Source organism: Ceratotherium simum, chromosome 18 (assembly GCF_057802395.1).
Source record: "Ceratotherium simum simum isolate JZ-2026a chromosome 18, ASM5780239v1, whole genome shotgun sequence".
Classification (NCBI taxonomy): Eukaryota; Metazoa; Chordata; class Mammalia; order Perissodactyla; family Rhinocerotidae; genus Ceratotherium; species Ceratotherium simum.
The window spans coordinates 4,609,812-4,630,549 of record NC_141917.1 but is presented as its reverse complement, the minus strand read 5'-3'; the positions used below and the strand labels follow the sequence as shown (position 1 = coordinate 4,630,549).

Sequence of the window (20,738 nt, the reverse complement as noted above, 5' to 3'; positions counted from 1 at the left end):
AGGCAAAGTACTGGCTTCTCTATTTTTGGGGAGGGGGGGATTATGCTCTTAAATACCATTGATTTTACATGTTATCCTTTACACACATTTCTCCCACTTATTTCTGGAGATAATGAGCTGAAAAGCAGTAATACTAACTCCACTCAAGGCCCAAAATATGAATGGAAACATGCCTCCCTGACAGAAAGGCTTTCAGAGCGTAACCTGGGCAGCCAAGCGACATTCCAGCAAAGAGCCTTTGCAGTCTGGATGTTGTAATTCACGGTGCATCTACAGCGCCCTCTAATGGCCATGGGGCAATTCATTCCATTCCCAAGTACAAAATCCCGTTGCACATTCTTTCAAAATTAAATCTGAGTTACACTGTCATAATTGCTCTTAAAAAACAAAGTAAGCAAGGTGACCAAGTACTCTCAGGGCGGAAAAGTACATCTCAAGTATCACACACAGGCTGATTTTGTGCTTGGAATGAAAAGCCGGGACTTCCTAGGCAGGAGCACTGGGACAAGGTTCTGACGTCCATTAAGTTCACTGGCCACACTGATCATCACCCCTCCTCACCGCCAGTGCCCCACTCGGAAGAGCTCCTCAGGCTCCTGTGTCCAGTGTGGCCAGACCAGAGCGCAGCCCAGCACAAGAGTGGCTGCAGGTGCAGCGTGCTAGGCCAGCCGGCTGCTCATTAAGCTGCATGGGACCCAGCATGGGCTGCCCGGAACCTGTGTGCTTCCTGGGTGCAGACCTGGACCCTGGCCTGAAGCCCCACCCAACTCCAGGTTCAAATGTTTATTCACTTTTTTGTGTTTATTCATTTTTTTTTAAATGATAAAACTCTACAACAATGTTCTGCTTGGGTACCAGAAATTAAATTTAACAACAGCTTAAAAGTGCTTCCCCCTCTGAGGGTGACACAACACCACAGGCAAGGTCGAGGCCACTAAGATCAAGCCACAGCCCAGAGCGGACATTGACAAGGAAACTCCACGCCCCCTGGGGGCCAAACGAATGGCGACCAGCAGAAGATGGCAGGTGCGACCTACTCTCTGCCCAATAAAAACACACGAAACTGCTGAGATTAAGAAATGTTTAGAACCATAGGACAAATCCATCCACCAGGCAGACTTTCCAAAATCTGTGGGCTCTGCAGACCTGGTCCTCTCCCAGCCTTGCCTCTCTTGCACTTGGCAGCGCTAAGCCCACTGCTATGTGGGAAACGTACACCGAAGACTCCAACACCCAGACCCACAAGACACAAAATCCAACTACTGTGTCCTCAGCTCCCCTCACCTGACCACAGGCTCCGAGCTCAGGTAGCCAACTGCCTGCCTCCTTGCCTTCTTGGCTCTGCAAGGAAACAGTCGCGAAGGTGCTATACCCCCACCTCCACCCTGCCTGGGTCTCCTCGTCCACCCTCCCCACACAGCCTCATCTTACAGGAGCTCCTGAAAAGTGGGGAAGTTATGTTTCTCCCTAGGTGACTACACACACACAGGGCTTTCAATAGCCTCCACAGACTATCAACTTCCTACTTCTGCCCTGATCCTGTCTGAACTCCAGACTTTTGCCTGTAAAAGCTCCCTGCCACCCTCATTTGGATGTCTCACGGTTTCCATGTTGCAAACACATGCCTAGGATTTGTGATTCCTACCACCTAACCTGTGCACCTGTCCCCAGTCCCAGGTGCCCAACTCAGTAACCTGGGAATCTTGAACCTACCTACCTCTCACCCCAGTTCATGACCTTAGCATTGATTAGGTGCATGATTAGGAGGTATGTCTTACCTCCAAGACATACCTGAAATCCATCTACCCTTGATCGTCTGCACTGCCACCACTGTACTCTCTCCTCTACCTCCCGGCAGCTCTCTCTGCTTCACCTCTAGCCCTCCTCACATCCCTTTGGCACAGAACAGCCCCAGGGAGCTGTAACCTCATATGACACCTCTGCTCCAATCTCCCTATGAGCGTAAATAAGCCCAGGGCTGCCCAGGCCCCAGTGACTGGCAGTCACCTGCATAATCAAACACACACCTGTCTCCTTCAACAGTGTGTTCTGGCTCTACCAGCCTCCTCTCCGCACACACAGGCTCCTTCCCTCTCAGAGCCGCACTCACCTGTCCAGGAGAGACACTCGTCCCCCACTCTCAAGGCTGGCTCCCTCCTCTCAGGTCCTAGCTCACATGTCACCTCCTCAGAGGGACCCTTGATCAGCACAGAGAAAGAGGGGAGTGTCTGCTGTTCTCCTGCAGACCTCATGTTCCCTTCATTGCACTCACCACAATTTTTGACTGTTGACTTACTGGGGTGATTATCTGGGGTTTCTCTCTACCAGTAAATCACAGGTCTTTGAGAACCTGGCCCTCGCTGCCTGTTCACAGCTCCTCCCAGCGAGGCCCGTGGCATGGAGCACATGCTCACTAAACACTGGTAGAAAGAAGGAACACACCAACAAAAAGCTTCCAGAGGGCAATGCAGAGTTGTTTATAAATCTCAGTTATGTTTGTTATAATTACTTAAAAAACAGGAAGAAGGAGCAACAAAACAGTTGTCAGATGTAATTTTTAAAGAGCAGCAATCGTAATTAAACAAATAAATCCAATCCTGAGGGACAATCAGCACTTAATTTTATCTGGTATCACTAGAGCATCTCAGAGAATACTCAAAACCAGTTACACACTGGCAACGGAACATGTTCTGTCCAGAAGGGAAGTCTCCTTGGGAACGGCCATTTTCTTCTATCTTCAGTTAGAGTCGAGTATTTTCTTCATCTTTGGTTAGAGCAGAAGTTAACGCCAAGTGTCACTCTTTACTGATCAGAACAAGAATGTGCATGGCTTCCTTTTATTTTTTATTATAAAAAACACATACAAGAGTTTTAAGAAATGATGAATATAAGACAAATCAGAGCCACAGTGAGTTATTAAACCCATTTTCTATGTACAAATACTAAAATTCCCAAAGTGGAATATCATCAAATGTGAAACACATTATAGCACTGTCCATATATACAGGGCACACACAGAGATCTGCCTGCGCTTGTCTCTGAATCGTTTATGTACATGTCGTTGATATAAAAACCCGCAGGTGAACTTCTCTTCAGCTGTCCTTTTCCTGACCTACACTTAAATATTTTTAAGGAAATTTAGAGATGTGAAGAAAATGCATTAGTGAGTTTCTAAGGGCTCTCCCTGTGTTTGACTCTGATCAGGTACGCACTGTACCTTGAGGAAAACTTCTGTAGCCCATTTCTAGCTAAGATAGTGGAAGAGACTTCTAGCTCTTTTTTAGCCAGTTCATTTTTTCCTAGTCAGTCAATTGAGTGCAAAGTCCAAAATTAGCTCACGAACCAAATCGATGCTTTTATATTAAATTCATTATAAAACGCCACTCAATTTTAAAAAGCGACTAAAAGGACACCTTCTGCAGCAAAAAAGGGCTAAGTTCAAGTTTTTGTTGTTTGACCAAGACACAATAAAACAATCCATACATCACGTAATCACAACAGCCATAAATGAAATCTATGTGGTGTGGGGGAAAGAGCTGGGCCACTGCTGGTTTCTCCTGTCTTTGCCACAGGCAGGAGATCCTCTTGGCATTTTACCTCTTTACGTCTTTCTCTGCGAAACCTCGGTCTATAACCTACTTATCCTGGAGAGATGGAAAGGCACTTCTCTAGACGCACTGATGCATCGTGGCCTAGCCGAGCTCCTCTGCGCACAAAGCGCTGACTTCCTCTAGGGCGCTGACCACTGCAGAAGGAACACTGTGAGAGGTCTCTCTGCGCCAAGCTTCTAGGATCTTGGATATTTCCGCTGGATTGCTGGGACTCAAGTCACAAAGAGCGTACACAGCTGCTAGCTGTATACCCCATGGTATATCTGAAAAGAATTTTCTCATCAGTCATCACACAAGAAAATGTTTATTATTCACCACTTAAATGTTGTAATGTACTAAAATACTATTCAAATACAGAATACTTCCTGCCAGCAATGAAAATTAAATATAAAAGAAAAAACCCACAATGAAAAAATTAATTTAAGACTCGTCTACAAATGTAAAAAAACCCAAAGAGCGGCACAGCTGTATGCAGGTTCCTGGTGCTGGCCTGTGACCCCAGGACAGCTAGAGCATCAGCAGAGGGCCCAGGGCCTCAACTGCCCTCAGGAGCAACACTAAGCCTTCCAAAGCAGTTCTAGAAGGATCATACACCCATATTTAAGTTTTAATAAAACATTGGATCTCAAAGCATTTGTCAAATAAATGACTCTGTTAAGTATCCACTGGAAGTGTTTATAAGTGGACTCTGCAAATGAACTACATAATGAAAGGAGATCAAATGAAAAACTATTTTTGTGCCATACTTTCATATAACAGATTATATGATTAGAAATTATAGCATATGATTGTAGATTATACCTAGGTTATAGATTACGGCATATTCAAGTGTTCATTTAGCATAAGTTTATTTGGGAATTATTTAATTAAAATTTAATTTAGTTAAGTTTTAAAGTTTAATTCACTTAAACAAATTTGTTGAAAAAATTTCAGAGTTCTGCTTGTGCAAAATAACAAATGTAGAAAGTAATAAAAAAAAATAGGAGTTATTTCATTAAAATGTATTATTAACTAGCAGATTTCTGTTAGCGATGCAATGTCCAACAGGGAAAAGTACTACTACTTAAACAAACAACAACATTACAAATCCCACATATTCAAATGTTAACGGTGAAAATGTAGGTAGTACTGCAGCTTTTAAAATTACTTTTCCCCCTAATCTACAAGGCAATCACAGAAGCACAGAGCAGGGCACACAATAAGGACTTTAAAAAAAAAGAAAAACGTCTAACAGCAAGAGAAACACAGCCATTTAAAGAACAATGTTAATAAGCAAGCACACGTGGCCCTGCGTGAAGAGCTGGGGCTCTGCAGTCAGGCAGACCTGGGCCCCAAGCTGGCGTGGTGCTGACCAACTTCAGGTCTCAAGCAAAGTACCCTTCTCGCGGGGGCTTTAGTTTCCTCATTTACAAAAGAAAGTCAACACCACCCCCTCGGAGGGCTGTCCCAGGGATCCCTTGGGACTCTGTGGGGCAGGGCCAAGCAAGGTGCCTAACCCAGAGGAGGCCCAGCGTGAATGCATTCTCCTTCTTCTTGAGGAGGAGGTTCATGTTGCTTCTAGGAAATGCCCAACCCAGCACGCATTGGCAAGACAACTCATTAGCCACTCTTCTAGCTACTATCTTTTATAGTCAATAAACAACCTAGACTGTAAAAATTACATTTTCCTATGGAAGACATGTGCATTACCTCAGCAGCTATCCTAAAATCAAAGAAGGTTCTTCAGAGAAAGAACCTTCAAACTGTTCTCATTAAGCCCAACCTACCAAGTCTCACCCTGAAAGCTAAAGACAAAAAACCTACCATGTTAAGATTATCTTGGATGTAATGCAGTATTTCAGATGTCACTTTGTGTGTTTCTGATGAGAAGGTGTTTAACTACATCACTCCTTGATTGCATAACATTCAAAGAGAAACAAGACTCATCACTTAGTAGGGCTACTTTGAGTTAAGCCCCTCCCACAAAAGAATAAGCCAATATAAAGTTACATGCTATGCAGTATGTAAATTAAAAAGAAATCTATGAATACTTGCTCACAAGGTTTCAGTTTCCCAAATTCTCTCTCGATGCTGAGTACTCAATAATACCTGGTACCTCACTGGGGCTGCTGCTTTATATACGTGATCTCATTTGGTCATCATGACACAGCTTCAGCCGGGGGCCTCCAGGGACTGCCCAGGTTAAGTCACTTGTCAGAGATCACAGGGCAGCGTGAAGACAGCACAGAGTTTCTGAGACAGAATGTGAGCACCAGGATGAGAAGAGAGCTTCCTCTTCCTTACAGATGCACTGCCCAATAGGGCGGACTACCACCATTTAAACAGCACCAACCCACACGCTCAAACGTCAATGCTGAAAATGTAGCCAGACTGCAGCTTTTAAAATTACTTGTATCTCCTAATCTATAAGGCAGTGAGAGGCATACAGCACGGCACACAACAGTAAGAGGAATGCAAGTGATTGAAACATAATCCAAATGAACAGAAGTGTTACCTTCATCCTGGGCATGTTGTATAAACATACCAATAACCGAACTAATATTTTTCACAGCAGATGGAAACCCTTCCTTCAAACCCAATTGGCCCAAGCGACCTAGGAAAAAAAAAAATCAACCAAACTGTAAACAATCTTTGGTTAAATGTTGATTAACTTTCCATAAGAATTTAAAATTTACGTTTTCTTTTATATAACATTACGTACCTTAAGCTTAATGATCCTAAACTGAAGTTAAAGTGGGTACCCATTCTTAAGTAAAAACAGATTAAACAGTTAAGCATCAGGACTCAACAAAGCACCATTTGTCTCACAGGGGGTGACCAAAATGACTAGTCATCTCTTTTTTTATTCACACATACAGACGATATACAATGTGTTGCTTTCTTAGTTAAGTAAATGGAATGTAGAAGAATATTCAGTTTCAGCATGCGCAATATGAAATGGCTAACTTCTATTAGGTTAACAGTCCAAACATAAGACTGCGATCCCATGAAACACACATTTTTGTTTTTCTTGGTGAGGAAGATCAGCCCTAGTTAACATCTGATGCCAATCCTCCTCTTTTTGCTGAGGAAGATTGGCCATGGGCTAACGTCCGTGCCCATCTTCCTCTACTTTATATGGGACACGGCCACAGCATGGCTCAACAAGAGGTGCGACAGTGCACACCCAGGATCCAAACCTGCGAACTCTCGGGCCATCACAGCAGAGCGTGCGCACTTAACCACTATGCCACCGGGCTGGCCCCACTGAAACGTGCATTTTTGGTATATCTCTTTACTATTATAATGTAGTCATGTGTCACTTACAGATGAGGATACATTCTGAGAAACATTAGGTGGTTCTGTCCTTGTGTGAACATCATAAAGTGGACTTACACAAACCTAGATGGGTATAGCCTACTACATACCTAGGCTGTATGGTACTAACCTTACAGAACCACCATCAGACGTACGGTCCATTGTTGACCGAAACGTCTCCAGGGTGGTCCGCAGACCCCCTGGAGTCCTCAAGGTCAAAACTACTTCCACAACAATGCTAAGCAGTTATGTGCCCTCTTCCCAGTGTTGAGATGTGGACCGACAGTGCAAACCAATGGCCGATCAAGGACCCTCAAGGCAGTGACAACACGCTGCATGGGGGTCGTTCTTTTAGAAAAAATCCCATTTCATTTAAGAACGTCCTTGATGAGGCAGTCACAATTACTCTCATTAAATCCAGACCCTCCCACATACAGCTCTGCAATCTTCTGTGGGTGGAGCAGGAGTGCACAGGAAGCAACCCCACTGCACGCCCAGGCACACTGGCCATCTCGAGGAAAAGCACTTGTGCAGCTATTCCAGCTGGGAAGGGACCAGGTGCTTTTTCCTTGAAACACTCACTTTTCATTGAAAGAATGACTGACAAACTATGACTATTCAGACTGAGGCAGACATTTGCTCAAAAACGAATAAAGTGAGCCTGTCACTGCAAGGAAATTTGTCATTGTTGTCAATGATAAATAAAATCTGAGCTTTTAAGCAAAATCATAATTTTAGAAAATCTTCCATCAGCCACCCTGAGCTTGACAAGCTTCAAATACTTAAGACTTCTCTGATGAGATCAGTGATGATATTAATGTGTTTTCTTGAGACTGCTGACATATGGAAGATCTGTGCAAATCAGTATTTTCCCAGTGAGCAATGCATGTTACAAAATCACGAATGGGCAAAAGATCCCCTCCATGCGCAAGCTAGACTAACGGACTGTAGGGTAACAGAGCAGGAAAGTTAACTGGAAAGGTTTTACACCGCAGCCAGCGTTTAAGAAAGATGCATGTCCACGATTATCCGAAAGGGCTATAAAATACTCCTCCTTTTATCTACTACATGTCTCTGTGAGACTGGATTTTCTTCATATACTTCAACCAAAACAACATATTGCAAGAGACTGAATGCAGAGCAGATCTGAGAAACCAGCTGTCTTCTATTGATCCACACAGTAAAGAGGTGTGCAACAAGACAATGCTATTCGTCTCACTGTTATTTTTTGTTTATTTTGGAGATATAGTTATTTTTCATTAAAAATGTCACTTATGTTAACATGAGTCTATTATTGTTAATCTTAAATGAATAACTAAATACTTTTAAAATTTCTCAGCTTTAATTTCTAATACATTAATAATTGCTAGATATAACCTGCAGTGACAACAGCTCTTTGGGGGTTCTCACTAGAGGAACTAAAGCCAACAGGATGTCACCATTCACCTGGTCCCCACTCATCTGGATGCTTCCTGTATCCAACGATCTTGTGGATACTAGCTTGCTTCAAGGCAGAACTATCCTCCCCTCCCCCAAGGCCAGGCTGTATCTTCTTTTGCTCCTTCTCTTACATAACACAGGAGGAGCATTCAGGGACACACCTTGGATATGCTTTCACCCAAGTTCTTTCCCTGTGCTTTTATGACAACGTTACCCTGTACGCTCATTGTTCAGGGTCCGTGTTCTCTCTCAACACTACAAACATCCCACAGGTTTACACATGAACAGTCCATCAGCCTCATCTCTATTTTGAATATGGAGAAACTGAGGCACAGGTCACTGAAGGAACTTTTATTACATCGTATCTCCTACAGGAACTAGCTTAGTGCAAGCTACATGCACCCTGAATGCTGTGAGAGATAGCAGACATTCGGTAAATTCCTTCTGATCGATGAATACCTGGATAATTCCTAATCCAGGATGCAACTGGAAATCTGGATAATTCCTACACAGTTTTTCCCTGAGGTTGCAAAGTAATGCACTTCAGAGATCAGAAATTTCAAGTTACTGACCACTCTTAAAAATCTCCTTGCAATTAGATCAAGCTGCTGCTGCTAACTGCATGCCACCAGATCTGTCCTCTGAGACAATCTATCCGGTGTATTCCAAACACAACTAATAGCAGAGAAATGAACAAGGCATGTGCTTAACACAGCGATGGGATCATTCGGCCATGGGATGTGTGTGTTCCCAGGTAATATGTGACTGCACTATAATGGTTCCCTTTCTTCCAATTAGAAGTGCGTAATGAATTGGGTTTTAAAAGTTATTTAAATTAACAGAGCTGCCAGGGATAAAATAAGAGGAAATCATAAGTCTGAGGTAGATGGTTTGGGGAAAAAACTTAAATATATGATGACTTGATGAAAATGATGGACAAATTTGCTAAATTGATGGGAAGAAAAGCCCCCACATAGAAGGAATCTAAGTGAGTCCAGGGTGGTTTAGTCAATTTAAAATACAAATAAGAAATGCTGAATTAATCTCAATGTCAAAGACAACACACTCCACTGCATCCTCAAGGTAGCATGAGGAGAGCTGGGGGCCTGAGGGAAGGTGATCGAGTCTACAGGGCAGAACTAAGACCAAGATAAAGTCACCCAGGGGTTTCACTCAGGATTTTAGATGCAAGTGTGCTAAAGAAAGGATGAGTTGAGACAATTCCAAAGAAACGCTGGAAGACCTGGCAAGAGAACGGATACAAATCGACAAGTAAAAGTTACTTCAGGCGGACCTATAAAACATGCTGTAAGAAACAGTGTTATCCTAGCTTCTAGGCTCCAGGAAATACTAGGTGGGGCATTTCAGGATTTAATAAGCTATTTGGGGCAAAAGTGGTTTAGCTTATACTCCACAGAATCCAGCGGTAGGCAAACTTCTGCCCCAGCTCTGCTCCCTTCCCACTGAGTGACCTCAGACAAGGGCTTAACCTTCCAGGTCTCAACTCTGCCAAGAAATGAGCAAAGTGGAGCAGGTTCCATCACTCTTCCACGTTCCCATGAAGCGAGAGCAATTCAAACATTCCACAAAATGGTCTCTAATACATTATCATTAAGGGAGGTTAGAAGAAAGCCCATTCAATATTCACATAGGACCATTGGTTAATAGCAATGTTCACATCCCAATTTAACATTAGATAACACTGAATCATTTTGACAGAGAGCATGTTTTATTTCCCATGGAGTAAAAATCGAATTAATTAGGATTTTGCAAATTTGGAATTAAGAACAAAGACAATTCCTTTATTTTATGAATGATTAGGGTGTTACTTCAGCTAACATTATTAAATCATGGCCTGCAACTTATTTGTTAAATCCTTTAGTCAACGTCAGCTTCAGAAACTGCAAGAAGGTTCTCTGAGTTTCTTCTTGGAAACAGTTCAAACTTCAAATCCAACAACTGCGTGCAGGAGAGTCCATGCACATCCAGCCCTAACACCCTTTCTCTGAATTCTGCCAGGCCTAAAAAGCAGGCAGGCCTCACTTCTTTCGGCCCTTCCCGTCAGCCTTGCCCCAACACTATGCCCTCAGCACCCAACAAGTACTTTGCTCAGGGCCTCCAGCACCAACAGACAACCAGAAGAAGCAAAGCTACACCTATCTTCTTGCTGCACCTTAGCTCAGCCTGCCCTGGTCCATCTGCAGAACTAAGCAGGATTCACCAGTCCTGACTCTCCTCTTATTTTTGACATTACACTTCCCTTCTAGTTATCCATCCTTGGAACCACATTTATCTACTGACATATTATCATTTTATTATACAGTATTGTTAATTATATTAATTATACATCAATTATTCCCATAACATATATAATTGTATTATATATCATGCTTTACTATGTAAGTATACATATATTGCTCTAAATAATACATATTATTAAATGTTATAAACTATTTTCTCAAAAGCCAGAATTTTAAAGATTTAAAGAATAAACTAGCCTGAGTTTGACTAAACCTCAAAGTCAGGTTTTCTCCCTACAATTATATATTCCTGTTTTTAGATAAACTATTAACATATTCTTCTGAATTTACATATGGGTTACTTTTTAAGATATATATTTGAAAGCACTTACATAATCTTGTGCAGTTTTGTTTGGAGCCTGAGAAGTTGTATTTTTAAAAAAGCTTCTCAGGCAATTTGGACAAACAGCCAAATCTGATAAGTACAGATTCATAAGAGATGAGTGCAGGAGAGAATCAGATGTAAGGCAGATCCTCCACCACAGATGAACAGAGACTGCTTTCACACACTAGGACAGAGTCAACCACTAGAAATAAAGCCTGCCACAATCCTTTCCTCTCTTGTTACAATAATAAATACATAAACAGATAACCAATGCAGCAATAACAGCAAAAATTATCATATTTGACTTTAAAAAGCATTACATTCTTTTGAAAATTCCACAGATATTTCATTTAGGTCAACATACGTGATAATGTCTCTCCTAATTTTTTAAATTCTCAAAAAGATTTTGCAATTTAGAACAAATTAGTTCAAAGTATGAACATTCTTTCTGGAATCCATAAGAGAAGCTGAACTTAAACCAGAATTTCCAGAAATAGAGATGCCCCCTGACTGCTGAAAATGCCATTGGTGGCCCTCTGTGTCCTTACTACTTCCTATTTGGAACAGAAATTGGGACTGAAATCGTTCTTCAGGGTATCTTGAACCGAGGAATTCAGCAAAATACGTTTTTGTGTGTGTGTGTGTGTGAAGAAGATCAGCCCTGAGCTAACATCCGTGCTAATCCTCCTCCTTTTTTTTCTTTTGCTGAGGAAGACCGGCTCTGCACTAACATCTACTGCCAATCCTTCTCCTTTTTTTCCCCAAAGCCCCAGCAGATAGTTGTATGTCATAGTTGCACATCCTTCTAGTTGCTGTATGTGGGACGCAGCCTCAGCATGGCCAGAGAAGTGGTGCCTTGGTGCGTGCCTGGGATCCGAACCCGGGCCGCCAGTAGCGGAGCACGCTCACTTAACCGCTAAGCCACAGGGCCGGCCCAGCAAAATACGTTTTGAGACAGTACCCTCTGAGCACAGTTATTCATTTCCAGTTCGGTGACTTTGTCTTGGCATATCTCTCTTCCAACTCCTACACAGTCTTCAGCAATCATTTGATTCTCACACACTCTTGTTTGGTCACTCCAAGTGTATTTTTGGTCATTTCCAGTGAAATTAGATGTCTACCTCGAAATCAGGTTGTTGTCTTCAGCCATTTTATATAGTTTCTTAGAACAATGTTTCTATGTTTGCATGTAAAGTATGCACAGAGCAGGAATACATATTTGGGGATGTAACAGCAAAATCAGCCAGAGACTATTTCCTACTGTGATCTATTTATAAGACTTACTTATATAACTTAAATATTCTCAAACCTTATCTCAAATGGTATTATCTTGAAGTTTTAATTAATTAAACTACAAAGATACTTAAAAGTCATGGTAACTATCTTCAAGGATCTAAAGGGCCATAACACAGAGACCAGATCAACCCAGCTTTGGGTGCCCCAGGGGCACTGAATCCACATTGCAGATAGAGAGCAAGTTCAAATAAGGAGAGCCTTCTAGTAATTAATAGATCTCATCACTGATGATTCTGCAGAGCCTGGAGAGCAGCTTGTCAGAGATGAGGCAAAGAAGAAAAAATAAGTAAAAAAAAAAAAATAAAGATTTGTGGGTAATAGGGAGGAGCAGAACTAAATGGCCATTGAGGTCCTCTTTAGATCTGAAGTTAAAAAGAAATTTATGTTTCATTTAAAACACTTTTAAACAATGATTTTAATTTCTGCATATTCAGCTTAGAGGAAAACAAAACTATTGTAGCTCCCAATTATGGAAGTGCATAAAGTGATCCAAGTATGAAAAGAATTGGGGTCCAAGGAGTGGGGAATATCCTTATTTCAGAAACCAAATGAGACTATAGTATAATTTATAGCAATTTATAAGTGTGAGTATGTGTGCATATTAATATTATCTGAGAAGAGCTCGATTATAAATAAAATGTACTAATGTGAAAAATCTTAATCTCCAACAAAGATGAACAAACATTAATTAATAAAGAAAGAGTACAAGTAAGGAGACTGAATTTCAAAAGTATCTACTCTGATGGTTGTAAAATCAGTCGTTATGGTGTGATTTCAGTCAACATATCTTATTGTATACTTATTCCCCCATCAAGATATCATCAATAATAAGGAAAAGTTTAATACAAGAGACAACTCACCAATCAGCCTCAGGACTGAAGCAATGATAACATCAGGAGTGTGTGCGATGTTTGCATGTCCCTTTCTGTACTTTATCCACTTATCCATGACAGGCCACAGCTCCTTACTGCAAAACAACAACATATATACATGTATACCTATATGAAAATACACATGCTCATCATCGCTCAAATGTTAAGAATTGATCTTAAAAATGGTCCATAAGAGAGAGACTATTAGTGAAGAAGAGTAACCCCTAAGGACGTAACTTTCCAAGTTAAAATGAGAACAGACACTGGACGTTCACATCTTCTCCAACTATTTAGGATATTCACATCTTGTCCACACTGGCTTAACAGAGGCTACAAATAGCCATGCTTGCATCTTTAGTCTTTGTTTTCACCCTTTTTACAAGGATCTGCAGAGAGACACTGAATGAGTAATGTCCCAAAGCCACAGAACTGGAAGTGGTGGAGTGTGGATTTCCACTTGGACCTTCCAGATGTGAACGCAGCACCTGTATTCTAGAAGCCTACAGTCTCTTTGGGGGGAACAAAGACAAATAGGCCACATTTTGCAAAGAGAACTAAACCAGAGGAAATAATCAAACCACACTTCAGCTGGATTAAAGACACTTTCTACTGACTGAAAACAGTGCCAATTCCGCTTTACTTTCTCTTCTTTCAACAATATATTTACTTCTTACATGATATTTATAACAGAAAATTTAAATACAGATAAACAAAAGAAAACGGTAAGTTAAAAGCGCCCCAGATAATACATTCTCAGGTACCATCCCTCTTCTCTCCTTCCACATACTTCTATGTATGCATGCCAGCAAAAACATGGCCAAAGAGACCACAGTGCTCAGGAACCAGGGTCTGGAGTTGCTCAGGCAGAGAGCCTGATATTGGACACTCTGTCCTCACCACTAGCAGGGGAACCTTGGACAAAGCACCCTGACTGACGCCATCCCCGGTGGTCTCATCCGTCACTGGGGACAGAAGGGCTCCTGCCTTCTGGGCTCCCATGAAGAGTCAAGAAAATGAGGCCCACAGTGGGCACTCAAACACCTTTACAGAGACAGCACTGGAGAGACTGTTCTGTCACTTTCTTATTTAGTAATAGGCTGTGAAATATTTTCCATGTCAATACACAAAAACTCATTTATAGCTATTATTTTAATATTGCTGTGTCTCATTATATAGATGGACCATAACTCAATTCCCTATTGTCTGACAGTTAAGATGTATAATCTTTCCCTGGTGTTAAGGAGGAAAAAAAAGAAAGAACAAATTCTCATTGAATATATTCCTCAAGTATCTGAAAGATATGGGCTATCAACCCTTTGGTGAATCCTTTTTAATGTCATAAACTCCTTTAAACCAGTCTCTCTCAATTAGGGTTCCAAGAAAATTAAGATCTACAGAAAAACTATTTGAGTGACTATTTTCTTCATTCTCCCAAAGACTGTACATAGCTAGTGCCAGAACTCTTGATGGAGAGAGGAAAGTGAACTCATTACATAAAATAGATGCCTGAGACTATCAGGCTTAGTTCTCTCCAGAAACCCCAGGAGAGAAAAGCTGCTAACCCGGAATCTGGACCACTTCTGTTCATGTGGGTTTTCCCAGAGTTTTGTATGTTAAAAAACGATCATTACACTTCATTCTACACGTACTCCTTGAGCACCTCCCTTGTGAGGGCACTGCTCTACATACTGGGGATGTGTCAGCGAACCCAAATCCCTCCTTCCTGAGATTCATTTCTCCTTGGGAGAGAGACAGTAATAAAAGAATATAAGGAAAAGTAGGGACAGGTACCACAAAAAGATAAAGCAAGGGATGTCACAGTGATACAAGTATTTTAAGGGCAGTTTTATTAACTTTTATGCAAATCAAAACGTCATTTGCAAATGGTTTCAGTTGCCTTAAACAGCAAAAATGATTCAAACCACAATTGAGCAATCATTCAAAGACTATCTCACAATTTAAATAAGCCAACTCTGTTTTAAGTCAGCAAAACAGCCCTGTACCTTATGATGTGATCATGTGTCCAGACCCACTTCTGATGGCAGCAGAGCAGATCAATGGCGAGTACATACTCCCAAGTGTTTTCACTTAGATCTTCACCAAATTGTTCACTGGACTGAAATTCTGTGTTTGGACATAACTGTATGGTCAAAAGCAGCTTAGAAACCATGAAGCCAACATCTACAGGAGCATTCTAGCAAATGAAAAAAGGAAAAACATAATAAAATTTAGGGTCTCCAATATAACACATCGTATGTTAGTAATCTCAAAGAGCGTAACATGCATCAGACGAATAATCATTAATTTTCAAAGACATTATCTTAGTCATAATACTAGTGATAAAATGATGATAGAATGGTTGTTAATAGGCCAGATAACAAAGCTCCAGGCAGGATGCAAAATCCAGTCAATCAGAAAAGAGATTAGCTGGAATCCAGATAGAAATGCAAATTTTCATTAACTCAAATCAGAGAATTAAAGTTACAAAGCAAGTTATACTAAAAAAAATTTAAACCTTTAAAAATTATTTAAATTCTGTCATTTCTCTGATCCTAGATATCAGTCTGCTCTATCCAGAAATTCTTAAAATTGAATCAGACAGTATTAAACTCTTCTGTCGGGCTTCTTTCACACCAGTGCATGTTTTTGGATATTTATCTACCTTATTGCATGTAATAGTAGTTTGAACACTCCATTTTATCACTGAGTAGTAATCCATTATATGGCTACACCATACTTTGATTCACCTATTGAAACACATCTGGGTTATTTCCTGCTTTAGGCTATACTTAATAATGCTGGCATGATTAATTACAATTAATACAATTAATAAGACTTGTACATTTATGTAGTAGTCTTTTTTTTTTTTTAAGATTTTATTTATTTATTTATTTTCCCCCCCAAAGCCCCAGTAGATAGTTGTATGTCATAGCTGCACATCCTTCTAGTTGCTGCATGTGGGACACGGCCCCAGCATGGCCGGAGAAGCGGCGCGTCAGTGCGCGCCCGGGATCCGAACCCGGGCCACCAGCATCGGAGTGTGCGCACTCAACCACCAAGCCACGGGGCCGGCCCCTATGTAGTAGTCTTTGTGTGGACATAAATTTGACTTCTCTTGGATAAATACCTAGGAGTGGGTCTATAATTTTTTTTCTTTCTTGTATTATTTTTTTATTGGGTTTGTTATTAAAAGTGAACAGGGGGGCCAGCTCCGTGGTGTAGTGGTTAAGTTTGGCGTGCTTTGATGGACCAGGGTTTAGGGGTTCGGATCCTGGGTGCGGACCTACCCCACTGGTCAGCCACGCTGTGGTGGCGTCCTACATACAAAACAGAGGAAAACTGGCACACGTTAGCTCACGGCTAATCTTCCTCAAGCCAAAAAAAAAAAAAAAAAAATCAAACAGGGAGGTTTCAATCTTTTCTTATACTGAAAAAGACTGGAATTACTTGGTTCTTTAAAGATTAGATAAAATTCTGGTGAAACCTATACGTACTTTCTGTATAGCAAATTTTTAATCATCTTTTCAACCTCTTTTATGATAATTTAAATCAACTAGTTTATTCAAGTGTTCCACCCCTAAAACCAATCTTGATCACTTTTATTTTGCTAAGAAATCATCCTAGGTTTCCAAATCTATTGCTACAGAGTTGCAGGTAGTCATCTTCTCATTCTTTATTCTTTATCTATTAGATACGACTTATTCTGAAACCTTGAATATTTTTGCTTTTCCATTTTTTCATTAATCTGAATTATCTGTTTTGCTAGTATTTTTTAAAGGCAATGTTATTTTCTGTCTTTTTTTAATTCTCTACTTCATTATTACTACCTTTTAAATTATATTCCTTTTTCCTAGATTCCTTCTCATATTAATTTTTAAGATGATTATCAGCCAATTTTAGTATTTAATAACGAAGACATTTAAACTATTTAATGAATATAAGTTTCCCAAAAACTAGAGATCTTTGGTGTGAAGGGTTTTCCTTTTCAATGACTTTTAAAAGATCGTGATGTTACTTTTGAGTTTCTATTTGTTCCACGACTGTGTATCTCAATCTCCAAGAAATTTTTAAGGAATTTTCAAATTATTTATGTCTAATTTTATTGAATTATTACCAGAGAATTTTGAGGGTAGAATCTTTACTTCTTAAAAATTAAGGTTTTCGTGTGGCCAAATTCATGACCAGTTTTTGTAAGTGTGCCATAGACATAAGAAAAAAATAAATATTCTTCATTCAAGTTTACTTGCTATATTATTGAGTTCTGCTATGTCTTTATTTTTGTCTATCAGATCTGTTGAATTCTGTAAGAGGGAATTTGTAAGTTTTGCACTACATAATTATGTGTCACTTAACGATGGGATACATTCTGAAAAATGTGTCCTTAGGCAATTTCGTTGTTGTGCAAACATCACAGAGTGTACTTACACAAACCCAAATGGTATAGCCTGCTCCATACCTAGGCTATATGGTACCTCTCTGAGTACCTATTGTAGAAGCAAATAATTGTGGCTATATGTCACCTCTCTGAGTACCTATTGTAGAAGCAAATAATTGTGGCTATATGTCACCTCTCTGAGTACCTATTGTAGAAGCAAATAATTTACATCTCCTCCGAGCCCTCTACATATAAATACACACGTATGGATTTCATCAGTCATAAATTAGCACACAAAATAAAGTTTGTTAAATTAACACAATACATAGGTCTATAATTCTTCCCAGAATGTCTGATGCATACCTAATGAACAAAACGCATAAGCTTAGGCTAAAATGGCATTTTAAAAGATCTAATATGAAGTATAATATCTCTAAAATAACTATGAACTAATACAAAACTAAATACAAAATCAAATAACATTTATGGAAGATCTACAAGCATGGTATTACAAGAAATAAAAATAAACCTCACCTTTTCCCAATTGAGAAAAGCTCTCAAACAGTTCAGAACCTCTCCTTTAGCACGCTGCCTGGCAACTAACTGCATGGCTTTATTAATCACCGATTGAGAGATAAACACATCATGCCACATGTTTGCAATGAACAAAGTCAATTTTTCAGACTCTGGAAAGTCTATAAGAAAGAAAACAAGATAATAAACCTTTATGTCTGATCAAGTGAATAAATTACAAACTAAGAAGAAATTTCAGTAATTTCACTTGTGCCTTGCGAGGCCTCGTACAGCTGCGGTGAGATGGCCCAGATGAAGCTCTGGCCTCAGTTATTTCAAATCTGCTTCTCTTCCCCCACCTTTGGAAAACTTCCTTTAATTAAATTTGAAACATAATATGTGAGTATACCATTGTACATAAAGAGCAGTAAACTCCAAAACACTAAAAGAAGGCAAACATCCTCTCTCCAGACTGCCCCAATACCAGAAACCTCCCATTTGGTAAGTGTCATTACAGGCCGTTTTTTATGAATTTACAAGATTACATCTTACTTGCAAAACATGTAAAGCTTTTGATTTGAAGAGATATTTTTTATTTATTTATTTATTTTTTTGTGAGGAAGATTAGCCCTGAGCTAACATCTGTCAATCCTGCTCTTTTTTTAGCTGAGGAAGACTGGCCCTGGGCTAACATCCACGCCCATCTTCCTCCACTTTATATGGGACGCTGCCACAGCATGGCTTGACAAGCGGTGCGTCGGTGTGCGCCCGGGATCCAAACTGGCGAACCCCAGGCCACCGCAGCAGAGCTCGTGCACTTAACCGTCTGTGCCACCGGGCCGGTCCCTGAAGAGATATTTTCTATAAATTAAGGATGATAATCCTTTTGTTATAAATACTTTCTCCCACACTGTTGCATCTCTTTTGATTGTTTAATCAACTTAATCGTGGTAGAGTTTACATAAATAAAACACTCTTTGTAAGCAGACAGTTTGATGAACTCTGACAAATGAATACATCCATGTAACCCCCACCACAATCAATATATAGAACATGCCCATCATCCTAAAAGCTCCCATGGTCTGAGTCTTTCCAGTGAATCACTTCACCCCAGATACAGACAACCCTGATCTGCTTACTGTCACTTTAGTGTGCCTTTTCTCAAATATTGTGAATGGATTCGTATGGTATGTACTCTTTTCTGTCTGGCTTCCTCACTCAGCATGTCTTTGCGATTCATCCATGCTGCTGCATGCACCAGTAGTCCGTTCCTTTGTGTGGCCAAGTAGTGTTCAATTGCTTGATATATCACACTTGTTTTTCAATCACCTGCTGATGGACATTTGGTTCCAGTTAAGAGCTATTATGAATTAAGATGCTATGAATATCTGTGTACTAGTCTACGTGTGGATATGTCTCTATTTCTAACAGATAAGTACCTCTGGGTCATATGATATATGAATGTTTTAATTTTATAAGAAACTGTCAAAGTGTTTTCCAATGTGGTTGTATCAGTTGACATGAAGATTTTTATCCTGTTTGGTGTGAAGCCACATCTTCCTAGTTTTCTCTGTTCTGTTTTATCTAATATTGCAATGTGTTTAAAGAGTGGGTAACTCAAAGCATAAACTCACTGTGCTATTTTGATCTGTTATTTTTAAAATCTCATGTTTATCTGGTAATGCTTCCTCCTATCTCAGGATTTCTTCACATGTTGTTCCCTCTGCCTCGAATTCTCTCCCTCACTTTTCTCTTATGTATTCTTCTGCATCTTCACATCTCAAGTTCAAAAGTCACTTTGACAAGGAAAGCTTTCCTGACCCCTCAGACTCTCTCAAATCCACCTTCCTCACTAAAATTCATTCATTCAACAGACACTTAATGATTGAGTACAAGGCATTTTTCTGGGGTGGGGATACAGTAGGAATAAGACAATAACATTCCTGTCCTTACAGAGTATGCAATCTAGCGGAGGAGAGAGACAACAAACAAAAAGATTACGAATGTAATTAAAAAAAAAGGGGAGGAGGGATATAGAATGACTGAGGGAGTACGGGGGGTAACAGAGTGAGCCATAACAAGGTTGAGGGAAAAGGTTCCTGAGAGAGAAGCCTGTAACACACGGGCCTGAGGTGAGAACGGGCTGGCCATGTCTGAGGAAGAACCAGAAATCTAGCATGTGCTGAGCAGAATCCGAGTCTCTCTCCTTTCTACGGCCCACCACTGAATAAACCCGATGTGTGCTTGTGTAATGTTACCATCGTGTAGTGGCCCACTGGATGGCCGTATCTGCCTGGTTTCAGTCACCATCGAAGCCTTAACACTTAGCATGCACTTGTAACTATGTGTTGAATAAATCGGTGACTGAAAGAGTAAATAAAGAAATGAAGAGCGCAACTGAAACAGAGAAGCGTCATTCACAACTCTAAAAGTGATGAATATATTCAATTATCCTGATTTATAAGCCCCATAAACATTATGATGATAAAAGATTATAAATATTTGCAATCTAGATAACTTTCTGATATAATATTAAATTGCATTTGTATACCATTTTACCTTTTTTATTTTATTCTTTTTTTTTGTGAGGAAGTTCAGCCCTGAGCTAACATTCATGCCAATTCTCCTCTTTTTGCTGAGGAAGACTTGCCCTGGGCTAACATCCGTGCCCATCTTCCTCTACTTTATATGGGACGCCGTCACAGCATG

General features: G+C 40.3%; 1 protein-coding gene across 4 annotated transcripts in view; it reads right to left on the bottom strand.

The window, feature by feature from the left end:
- Nucleotides 1-2,453: 2,453 nt before the first annotated feature.
- Nucleotides 2,454-20,738, bottom strand: part of ICE1 (interactor of little elongation complex ELL subunit 1) — a 61,594-nt gene continuing 43,309 nt past the window's right edge. For 3 of the 4 annotated variants that reach the window (XM_087443101.1, XM_004440047.3, XM_087443102.1), the window contains 5 exons: nt 18,051-18,211; nt 15,145-15,335; nt 13,130-13,236; nt 6,106-6,204; nt 2,454-3,874 (listed from right to left, as the gene is read on the bottom strand). In XM_087443101.1, the coding sequence (XP_087299227.1) occupies nt 3,693-3,874; nt 6,106-6,204; nt 13,130-13,236; nt 15,145-15,335; nt 18,051-18,211 (740 nt within the window). In that variant the 3' untranslated portion in view covers nt 2,454-3,692. Of the gene's footprint in view, nt 3,875-4,582; nt 5,844-6,105; nt 6,205-13,129; nt 13,237-15,144; nt 15,336-18,050; nt 18,212-20,738 lie in introns of those variants that run through there. The other variant, XM_087443100.1, reaches the window with a different exon arrangement.